At 39.9% G+C, this 12,207-nt stretch overlaps 1 protein-coding gene across 1 annotated transcript in view; it reads left to right on the top strand.

Moving 5' to 3' along the window:
• The window catches only part of LOC105937015 (low-density lipoprotein receptor-related protein 1), a 130,747-nt gene that overhangs the window by 34,740 nt on the left and 83,800 nt on the right, over window positions 1-12,207 (top strand). Inside the window, exon 3 of the mRNA XM_036151684.1 lies at window positions 8,368-8,505. Coding sequence (XP_036007577.1) covers window positions 8,368-8,505 — 138 coding nt within the window. The remainder of the gene's footprint in view (window positions 1-8,367; window positions 8,506-12,207) is intronic.

Below are 12,207 nucleotides of genomic sequence, written 5' to 3'. Positions count from 1 at the left end.
GCTTTGCTTGTAACCCTGCCAGCTGGCCCAAAAGCCCCCGCCCCTCCACCCCTCCCCACCCCCCACGAAGGAATAGAAATGTGCTGTAGATATCTTGGAAGGCGAGGAGAGCCAAGGATCCAGCTATCAAACAGAGAGTGCAGTGAAGGCATCACACAGTCTGCCACCAGCGCTAACGCCAGGGATTGTTGGAATAAACAACAACATTTGCGCTGCACATTTCTGGATGAACAATGAAGCGTTGAGATCTGTGGCAGTCAGACAGAAAATAATTAGAATGTAGCCATTTCGTCGTAAATAAGGCGCTACGGGGGGCTGTTTGAGTGGCAGGTCAGTGTGGTGTTTTCCACCTGCAGGCTGAAAGTGTTTACAGGATCGCTGTCAGAGATAAAACAGCGCTGAGGAGCGGGTATTGTTCCTCCCTTACTACTTGCTGTGCTCGCTCTGCTGTCCATGACTGACAAGGCTTTGTGAAGGGCAAACTTCAAACTACCAACTCCTGGGGTGTCCCATCTGTCCACGCTAAGACTCGGCCGAGCGGTGAATTAGTTGGGTCTCGTTTTTTCGGTGCCACGGCCTTGTGTGGAGTTTTGTTTTGCTGGCAGGACAGGCGAGAGTGGAAGGTCACCGGGTGCCCCGGGGCTGCTGCCTCAGGCTCTGGGTGCTGCATCCAAAAATGGGCCATGTGATGCGAGAGCATCACGCAAAGGGGACCACCAGCGTGTGAGGAAAAGGTCATCAGGGGACAGAAAAACCTTTACTCACACATTGATGGGAAAAAGAGAATGAGAAAGCCAACGACTCAAGCAGTTTTAATGTAATTCAGCCCTTTTATATACTTTACACCTTTTGCTGTTGTGCTCCTTATAGAGTAACACAAGAATAACATCTAATCTATCTGGTTAACTTGTCATGTTATTTTCTCCTGGAGCCAGCCTGCGGTCAGCTACTTCTCAGACGTACAGCTTCTGGCTTCCCACCTGTACTCACACCATGATAGCCCGAGCTTTCAGCCTTAACAAATGCTTCCAAAAAGCCAAAAGAGTCTTTCTTGTAAGCTGGGGAAAGGTTTTGCTTTGTTTTGGCCAGCTAACAGGCAGTGCGCAGCAACAGGAAGAGAATAGGGAGAGGCAGCTCTTCCAGAGGGTAAATACTTTGGTCACTTTCTCTGGCATCTCATCAAAATACTAAAATCAAACAGTATGATGGATAAATTTAGTGGTATTGAAATAATTATAAAAAAAAAACTGTTGTAGACTTTGGTTCTGGTTACTGTGGGATTTTAATAATGAAGCCCCTAACATGGTTATAATCAAACTGAGGGCAGCCGTGTTGTTCTTTACAGTTTGCTTTCTGGCTTCTGACATAAAAAAAGCATTTATTTGTGCTGTACCTGGTTTTATTGGTGGAACATGCATTTTGTTTAACAACATATGGTTAAAAGACATGAATGGAAAATCCCAAAGGTCTCCAAACTGGTCAACATCACTTTTTTCCACTGCAAACCGTGATGAAGGTACAAATTTCTTAAAAAAAAATTGACAAAGTTAAAGTTGGAGAGATTCAGTCCATTTATCCAACCATTGTCCATACTCAGCAGGTACTCCAGCTGACACTCTGACAAAGGTTCAGCCAATCTACTTAAGGCTAATTTAACCTAAAATGCAGGTTTTTGGACTATGGGAGGAGTTTGGAGTACCTGGAGAAAAAGTTTTCATGCACACGAGGGACATGGGACAAAATTAGAGTGTGGTCACTGTTGTGGTTTTGGTCTACATGAGCACAGCTAGAAAGATAAGAGTGATTCAATTATTGATGTGCTATGTTTTCTCATATCTGTGCTGTGACCTCCATAGTCACTGAATCTGAAGCAAAACTAAAAATCTGTGGGGGACAGTTTTCTGACCTTTTTAAGGCCTTTGCTGCTATGTTAAGAACTCCTTTCAACACAAGTATCTTCTTTCTTTTACAGTTTTGCAAACCTTTTAATTTAAGCGTCGAGACATTGAGGCCTGTGCCCTTTCATCACGTCCCTTGTGCTCTGCTGCCTTCCACCTCCTACTTGTCTCACCCCCCCATGGCTCTAGGTTTCGGTCAGGCTTCACACGTGAGGTTGCTTACGACACCACGGCTCAGCCTATTTTGCAGGGAGCCACAGCCGATTTGCGTGATCCAAACAATGGCCTCAGTTCTCTGGACCTACAATAAACTGGCCACAGCCCCCCCCCCCCCCCCCCCCCCCCAACCTCCCTCCTTTCTTGGCCTGGAACAGAGCATGTGATCCATCGCCGTGTGCTGTGGCTTAAAGACCCAGTTTGTACAAGGTGTCAAAAATCTTGCATAACCTCAATCCTCGATTTTGTTGCTTCAAAATTTGCTTTGTTTGGGGTTTTCAGCATTGCTTACTTGAGCTGCGTCTGCAGGTGGACATAGAAGGTACAAAAATGATGGTTACCTAGTTAGAAGTATGTTTTAGATTTGAAGTAAGCAGGGTTGTTGGGTCAGTTAAACATGGAAGGAGGAAAATCTCTGACAGTATTTGGCAGTGTCTCCAGGAATGAGTCATCTGTTGTTCTGCATAGGAAGAGTGGTTCAATCTCTGCCTTCAAAACAGAACCGCTTGCATCTTCATTTGAACACTTTTCTGTGGAGGCAATAATGAGGCCATAATTAGTTCCCGGTTCAGTTAAAGGCATAGCGTCAAGAAAAATGCTTAGAGGATTAGGTAGGAAAGAAAGTCCTCAAAGAACAAAGCGAACTTGGCTCACTCACAGTGGAGGGATTTTGAATAAAATGTTTATTTTAAATTAGCAATGGCTTTTTTTCCACTGTGACTCCCACCCCTGCTGCCAGGACCCTGCTAGAATGAACCCTTTTGTCCACCCTCTTTGGATGAGGTGTCCCACATGGTCTTCTGGCTTGGCTCTCTACTTTTGGTCACTTTTACTTTCTGCTTCCTGAGAAACAGCATTTCTTTTCCACACATCGGCTTCCCATTTAAACATTTGCTGTAAATGGGTCAGCATATGTTGGAGAAAAAAAAATATATAAGGGAGGAGATATAGAAAGGAGACGAGTGTTGTAGGGAGGTAGATGGTCTACTTTCATGCAGCGAAAGGAGAAATTTGAGTCATGGAGAGATGTGACTGGTTTAGAATATTTGCCTGAGAAAATAAACTTTGCCTTATTGCAACAGTTTTTATAGTGCTGTGCAAAACAGTCATCTCCTTTGAACATTTCACATTTTGTCACTTAATATCAGCAAATCATAAAAGTATGATATGGCTTACATAGACTAACACGAAGTACTGCAATATTATAAAGTGGAAGAAATATCATGGATATATAATATACAACAGGGATATCAATTTGGGAAAAAAAAGTCTTAAAGGACTGCTGCAGTTGTGTCCTATTTTGTTTTGACCTATTATTCCAAACTTCTCTGGGTGTTTTATCGCTTCTGTTTAAAGTAAATGGAAAAAAAGTTTATTATGAATTTAATAGCAGAAATTTCTACACAGATCAACTGGAGATCTATTATAACATTTCCAAAAAGAGCATATATCTTTGACCAGTGTGACCATATGTTTAGAAGCAGTTTCTTTTTCTTTTTCTTTAATTTCCTGATTAGTTAGGAAATTGTTAGGGTTATCAAAGTTTCTGTCCAACATCAGATAGGTTAGCTTGTATTAACTTAGAACTGATCAGCCATTGGATAATGATGTTTTTGTTGCTTTTTTTCTATTTCAACCTAATACTAAATCGGGGAAATACTTAAATTCCATATTTTTGAAGACTTTTCACAGATTGCACATGAACCCTCCTTATCACGGAAAATTGCAACAAAATATATAGATATATTATGAATGGTTGTAAGATGAAAAATTGTGAAAATGTCCAAGGGCTACAAATACTGTTTGCTTTTTTATTAATCAAATAGTCAGTAGCATAAATGTTTTTTATGCCAAGCTACTTTTATGCTAGGCTAATTTCCTTCTTGCTGTAGCTCAGCTCTGAGCTGGCATAAACATTGTGTTCCTCTTTATGCTCTTTCAAAGGTTTTTCATAAGAAAGGTCCTTTACAAATGCAAAATAACAGAGTTACATTGCATCAGAGTCTTTTTTACCCTGAGCTACAATACCCAAAATCATAACTTTTCTAATAGGAATATCAACATGCTACTAAAACGTCTGTTGTTAATATTTTAAATTGTTGTGTCAGTGTTTGGGGAGAGCATTTAGCGGAGAGAGCTGTGGCCAAGCATACTGTAGACTTTCTGGAAGAGGAGTACGATGAGTCACTGGGATGTGGATCAAATTCCACCAAAAGTCACAAGACTGGAAATTTCATCCAGGAAAAAAGTGTTCAGGAATATAATCACAAAGAGAAAACCTGTGTCTTTCCTCTTGAACCAGTCGCATCTAGTTTCACTGGAGGAACACTTTTGCCCTTATTTATAATATTGACTCCCAGAACCATAAAGTCCCCTCTGAGAACACCGTTCTCTACATAAAACCTACATGTCACTGCATTGGTGTGCTTTATTGTTGCTGTTTTTCTTTTGGGTTGCATGTTTTTAAACAGACGATGCAGTGAAGACGGTCAATTTTCATTGATCATAAAAGAAAGTTCGGTAATAATAAAACATGGATTTTCACTGCAGTATTTTGCAAAAAAAATTTTTTTAAAAAGGCCCATAGAAGATAAAACACCCCCCATTTTTCCTGACATCACAACAGGCACAATAATTGAGCTGCCAGCTGGTGTTACAGTACAGTTGATGTACAGCGTTTAAGAGATTTTAACGTAGATCATGCACTGGTTTTCATTCCAGTCTGCCCCGGTCCTCTTCACAAACACATTTAATGTGTTTTGTTATTTACCAATTTTCCTGAAATCCCAGCAGTTTCCTTAAATATGGGCCGTGGGCGTATTCTGCATTTTACAGAATATGCACCTGAAAAGGAAATTGATTAAAAGCAGGCAAATAAAGAAACTGAAAATGCAAAAAAAAAAAAACTACCACAAAGAACTCAAGCTTTTTGTGATGTCACTGGAGACCATGTGCGCTGGGAAGCTTGCTTTAGAAAGTGGGGATCTGGAATTAATAACTTGTTTACAACCACAGAAAAACTGACAAACATCTTTTACTGGAAACAAATCTATTCCGCAAATAAAAATGTACAGTTCCAAGTGACTTAAAGGCAAACCAAAGCATTTCTGTACGAAACATTGGGGCCTCGAGCCAAATACTGAAATGATCAAGTCTAAATAATCACAAATCTGCTATTAATTTAGGTTTACACAATACACATTTATAGTAGCTTTAAAGGATCATCAAAATAAAATAAAAAAGCATTTTTTACAGGAAAGTACAGCTACATGAAACAAAAGGCATCTTCTTGCTGAAACTAGAAAAAAATAATATCAGAGCAGCAAATTGTGGCAGTGGAAACTCCTGTACCTGACACTGGGGGTATATCATGAACAAAGATGGGGGAAAAAATGACTTTTCAGTGCTGCTGTGCAGAGCATTGTGCAGAAGTCTGTTTTATCAATCCAGGTTGTTGCCTGAAGGGAAGCCCAGGCGGGCCAGGCAGGGCAGCGTCAGACAGCCACTTTATTTCACTCTGCCTGAGGGAAATTAGTTTAATCTAATGGGAGCCTTTTAGGCAGCTTGCATGAATAATAAACGGACCCTCGGGTTCTTAGTGTGACTTTTCTCAATCAAAAGTTTGTCTTCAGAAAAACCTCCCCTGCTATACCGATATTGCCAAGAGGCTAAGTTGTCACTCAGCAGGTACAATTTATGTGTTTTGTAAATGCGGTTAAAAAAGGGGATTAAAAACAGTCCAGACAGAAAGACAGAAAACAGCCAAAGATGCTGAAATGATGTATGTGATGAAGCCCATGCTCAGATGCAACACCAGAAGGCAAACGGAGAAAACTATTGATCAGATACTCCTTCAGATAAATCATGATACAAAGGATCTCATAATCAATAAATCCCAGGGTTCCAGTAATGAAACAAAGTGTATTTCATCTATGGTGTTGCTTTGTGCTTGGTGATAAATAGCTGATAAAATGTGATCAAAGATCTACTGTTGAAAATCTCTTGCATTATTGGTTGCTTTCTGGAATAATGGGACTTGATTAGCCATTTAATTAAAATAAATCATTCAGACAAACAGTTCCTCGTTTTCTTTTCTATTTGTAGTATCTCACAAAACTGAGTAAACCCCCACACATTTTTGTAAATATTTAAACAAATAATTATGGCATGACACTGAATATATGACACTTTGATGCAATGTAAAGCAGTCCATTTACATCTTTTATGACACTGTAAATTTGCTGTCACCTCAAAATAACTCAACACAGCCATTAATGTCTAAACGGCTGGCAACCAAAGAGTACGCCCCTGAAAGAAAAAGTCCAAATTGTGCCCAATTAGCCATTAGCCTGCAAACAGCTAAAGACAAGCAGAGTGAAGACATGGCTTACTGGAGCCGTGTGGTGTGCTCTGATCACACCGAGGTAAATTTATTTGGTTCAGATACCATCAAGCATGTGTGGCGACAGCCAGGTGAGGAATGCCTCCAGTCAAGCCTGGTGGTGGTATCTTCATGGTTTGGGGCTCCATGAGCGCTACACTCTAAAAAGGGAACTAAAAGTAAGTAAAATCTTCTTGAAATTAGTGTGTTTGTCATTTATTTGATCAGGCAAATGAGATTATCTGCCAATGGAGTAAGATTTTTGCACTGAAAATGGGAACAATTAATTTCCATCATGTTATTTAAAGTGCAGTATATCTAATTATCTAATTTTGGGGTCAAAATATTCGGCCAATAGGCAAATAATCTTATTTACCGGCACAAATCAGGGACAAGTACACTCATGGCAAGGAGCTTTCACTTACTTTTAGTTCCTGTTTGCAGAGTAGTGGCTGTGGGGAGCTACAGTTCATTGAGCTTTACACAGATTACTTTAATAAAATGTATCAAGGTATCATTTCCTCAGTGCTGTTCCATGAAAAGATATGATAAAAAATTTACAAAAATGTGAAAGGTATGGAGAAAAATTGTGAGATGCTGTATAGTTCAAATGCGTTATGGCTCAGGCTCAGTTTGCCTTGGGTTTTGCCATCTAGGTGGGTGTTAGTTTGTCATGTACCAACTAACTAAGCACTGCTGGTGAACATTTAGACCCTGCCATAGAGATGCTATTCCCTGAAGGGACTGGCCTCTTTTAGTATAGGTTAATGTATCCTGGCATAAAGGGGGATAAATAAGATCAGTGATAGTTGGAGTTTGAGGATGTGGCCTCACAATTCAACAGCTGTAAATCCAGTGAAGCATGTGTGCGATGTGCTGGACAAACAAGCCCAAATCCACGAAGGTCCACACCTTCCAACGTCTGGGACTCAAAAGATCTGCAGCTAACATCTTGGTGTCAGATACCGCAGCACACCTTCAGTGGTGTTGTGGGTCCAAGCCCCGGCGGCTCGGCTATTTTAGCAGCAAAAGAGGGACCTCCACGATATTAGGCAGGTGGTCATAATGTTATGCCTGATCGGTGTAATTTGTAGTAGGTTTTTCATTCCTCTGTGATCTTTCTCTGTGGGTTATTTTAGCTTCTTCATGGGAAGGTGTCACTTACCATTTGACTCACACGTCCATCTTGCCCTTAAACGAAAACGCAGAACCGTGTCTCTGAGCACACTGGCACGCAAATACAAAACACACACACACTTCTAGATGGAAAAATACAAAATGTTACACAATGTTACTTAATACCGATACTGATAATTCCTTAAATTGTAGCCTGTTGATTTTCTAGGAAAAATTGCTGCGTAATAAAAATATATTGTGTCTTCTTGAATCATTTTGTTTGGTTTTATTTCTTGTGAAAAAAAAAAATACCTGGAAAAATAGACAAAGACGCAAAATTGATTTTAGATGGATGTCGCACTGATGTTGTGTTGATATGCGTTGGAAGAAACATGTTGCCTTATTATACAAGTGTCCAGCTCCAGAATAAAGGGAGACTGAGAGGGAAGATGGCGCTCTATGAAGACAGATGTGTTTTTTTTTTATGAAGGGTTTTTGCGCTTTATCGCAGCTTACTGACAAGACGCTGATTTGACTGAAGCACAACATGAACTCATATATTAAATTTTTTTCATTTCAAGAATAAAAAAACAGTTTTGCTTTGATTTCTACAAACCTGACTACTGTTGCCACATGTTTGCATCCAGGAACTTAATTATTAAGCTGTCATGTTTTGTCAAGGTAGCTCACATAATGCCACTCGGCACCTCCATTTGTCCCTGTATGTTAATTACTTTTCTGGTCCTCTTCCCTCAGGTCCACACAGCGCTGTTTCGCGCTGCCCACCCAACGAGTACCAGTGTGGGGGGACGGAGCTGTGCATCCACATGAGCAAACTGTGCAACGGCGTCTCAGACTGCACTGACGGCTGGGACGAGGGACCTCACTGCAGAGGTAACGTCGTGTTCGTCGTCAGGTTGTATGCATATATGAAACATCAAACGTGCCTGCGGAAGATTTCCTAGACTGGATGTCAAAAGTTCTCTGTTAACGCATAATGTCGTGGATTAAGTCCTAGCAGCGTTCAGTTAGCTTTGGACATGGTGCGTTTGCAGTGTAGAGCAAACCTGAGCCATTTCATTCATTCAGATAAAAATTGGGGAAGTCACTGTCCTGAAACTTGAAATTTAGGAACCTGTTTATGATGACTCTAAGGAATGTGATGTATTTTTAAAGAAATTGCTGACTCGGCTGATTGAAGCTGGGACAAATAAAAACCCAAATATATATATGTGAAAAAAAAATTGCTGATATTAAACACTTTTTAAAATAAAAACCAGAAGAAATGAAATCAAACTTCCTCTATCATACGTTGTATGTATTAAAGGTTAACAAACAGAAATTAACAAACCTGGTACAGTAAATCCATACATGTAGAAAATGCTTTAAAACATTTTGACCACTTCCTCATTAGTTATTGTAATTGCTGAGAAAGAAACAAAAATAGTGCTTATAAATACAAGGTAGCTGTATACTAAATTACACATTTCCTTCTCAATTGTTTTATATTTTTCACAGTATTTCTGTGTAGGGGCCTGTGCACAACAATACAAACTATTTCCAAAAAAAAGCAATTAAACTTATATGTCACGTAAACAACATTTTCTCTGTAAGATTTTTCAAAATCACTCATAAGGTAAAACATTATATATATAAAAAATAAATAATCTGGATTCATAGCTTCAGCACTGTCTAAAATGTCTGCCATGCATTTCAGTGATGCTTCAGCAGGTTTCTGATGCTACAGTAAACCCTGATTTGACCTCCAGCTAAGCCTCGCTAGAACAGAGCTTTTGGACAAGGCACAGAACATTGTAGAATTGTAGCATAAATCCTCTGAGAGAATGTAGAGCATAAACCTCTCGTTGGTTCCGCTTCTTTGCGAACGTTGCACCATTTACGTTAATTAGCCTACTAGTACATTATGCAGACACTCTGTCTGTGTCAATGAAGATTCACTCACCCCAACAAGCCGGATGTGGCCATTTTTTTCCGATTAGGTCACCTAATATTTGTGTTGTGCATTTGAACACCCCGGATCTAAACTTTCACACGCATTCAGTTACTTCTGCTAAGGTTTGCTCAAAGTTTTTTTCTTTCCTTTTTTTTTCTTTTTTGTTGTCCTTGCCCTGACTTTAGCTTTGGGTACATTACCTTCCTGAAACCTTCAAGAAATGACTGTTTTTGATGTTGTTCTGCTGTTATGACCAAAAGATACTTGCTTAGATGATTAGATAATGTCTTTTAAGGTGAACAACCTTTTTTGGCTTGTCAGGTAAGCCTTTAAAATAAGACAGAATGAATTCATGATTAGTCCTAACTTTAGCCATTCATGCATTTAATTCAGAAATGCAAACATGTGTTTTCTTCGATGAAAAGATTACTCGTGGAAAACATTTAAGCTGCTTCCAGCCTGAAGCTATTTTTAATCAGCTAGGATAGTTTGTTTTGCATTCTCTGCTCTTATAGTGACGGTCATAGTTCATTTCTGTGACAGGACTTCATGTTTTGAATAGATTTTCTCTCTTCACATCGAGACCTACGTAAAAACCATTCCTAGATACCCCAACATTCATCGAGAGATAAGAAAAAACAGAATAAGAGCAGCTTTAAGAGTATCTGGGAATATACAACAGTCTAAGTTTTTGAGGGAATGATAATGTCAGAGCTCACATGTTAGTGTACAAGTGTTTCCATTTAGGGTCAGCTGGCTGATAAGAGGGATTTGCATTTTAAACCAAATATCATGTATTTTCAGTTGCTCTAAAGTAAATACTCTGCATCATGTGTCAGAGAGGGGCTGTTTACATTGTTTCCTTTGTTGGTTTTCTAAAACCGTCTCTGTTGCGCATTGCTCAGACTTGTTTTGGAAAATTCCAGGCCTGTCTGTAATTTAAACTGTGGTTTTCCCAGCAGGCCTCTGGAGTGCAGCGGGAAGACCTGTGTGCTCCTCTTGCATTGCAGAAGAAAATAGCATCGCCGCGGTTATAGGGTGTAAATCGGCTGATATGCATTCCCACATTGAGCCGATGAAGAGTTGTGGTTAAGAGCTAAAAAAAAAATACACCAGCAGAAGAAATCAGTTTTTTGGCTTTTTTTTGCTCAGCATTAAATTTTTGTTAACTTTTAACTTTTCGTTAAAATAGAAGTCGACCGTGTTGTCTGTAATGGCAAAAGTGTGGAATTTCTATGTTGGTAGCAGGACGGCGTGAAGAAGAGGCTTTTGATCCCATCCTTTCCTCAAGATAGGGTGTTGATTTTGTCTGAAGAACAGTCGGCCAGTATTCCTGGGCAAAGTGATTCACTTGTGACTAGTGAATGTCAAGTGGGTTTGACATAACTCTGTGTGTTTGACCGTGAGTCACTGTATCCTGTGTGCACATCACAGGATGTGGATTTGCTCTCTGTCCAAAACCGCTTTAGGATTTCATTGTGAGGTGGAAGGTGCTCTGGATGAAGTATACCTTTTCACTCCTGTGTAATTAAGGTTGGGGAGAGCTGCATAATATGTCAGATTGCAGTCGTCATCACAATATCACTGTCTGCAATATTGCAATCCCAAATAACTGCCTGGAGGCAGCATTTGATAGGCTTGAATGTTGCAGGTCCATTTAATTAAAATTGTGCTTCCCAATAATGCATTTGGCCGCCATGAACCAGACTGTCTGAAATCTCATATTTCATGTTATTCTCTGAAATACACATGATCTCCTTCATATTAAAACAGCTTTGATACCTAATACGAAGCACGAACATTTGTCACATTTCCTACGGAGGCTCGAAAAATACGGAATTTAAATTTCAGTATTTTTCAGGTATGGATGGAAGAACTAAATATGAGTATGGGACATTTGCTTTTCTAGGCTTTATTCCCTTCGTCACTGCCTACATCTTCCTTCCTTCCTCCCTTGCTCATGGCTTTCCATGTTCCCTCAGCTTTCCTCCTTTCTCTCCTCTCTTGCTTCTTTTATCCCTTCTCCGTCATTGCCTCTGTTGTTATCCCTCATGAACTAATGTCTTTCCTTCCCTTCTTCCTTGAGTGCTTCCTCCTTTTCTTCCTTCCCCATCACTATTTCTCCTCTCCTCCTTTCTTTTCGCTTCTTCTGTTCTTCTGTGTATCCCTCCTACTTCCTTGTGTCTTCCGTTCATCCTCCGTCATGTCCTTCATTCTTCAATTTTTTTAATTCCTTGTGCCCTACCCCAAGGTAGGCTGTACTTTCTCTGTGCCCCTAAAATAAGTTGTTTTTCTACTGCTTGTCTTGCTTTCATGGCAAATAAGAGATATTTTTCATTTGTGAGAAAAACGTAGATAATACCTCCTGTCAGCTTATGATAAACAGAGCTTACTGTAATTTATCTCGCTTCCTCGCTGGCGACAGCCGTGGACAGACACAATATGTTATCCTTTAATATCATCCCCATCGCTCAGGTAGCCTTGAGGATTCTCCGTAGAAATAATTACTCTGAGAAAACAATGAAGCTGGAATGTTTTAACGATTCAGTGTACAGAGTCAGGGTGGCCTCAGAGAAACACGCTTTTGCTCATATCAGAGGATAAAGTGGGGAGATTTGATATCATAGGGGCTAAAGAGCTCA

This window comes from Fundulus heteroclitus, chromosome 20 (assembly GCF_011125445.2).
Source record: "Fundulus heteroclitus isolate FHET01 chromosome 20, MU-UCD_Fhet_4.1, whole genome shotgun sequence".
Lineage (NCBI taxonomy): Eukaryota > Metazoa > Chordata > Actinopteri > Cyprinodontiformes > Fundulidae > Fundulus > Fundulus heteroclitus.
Note: the sequence above shows the minus strand (reverse complement) of the source record. Positions and strands in the feature narration are given on the sequence as shown.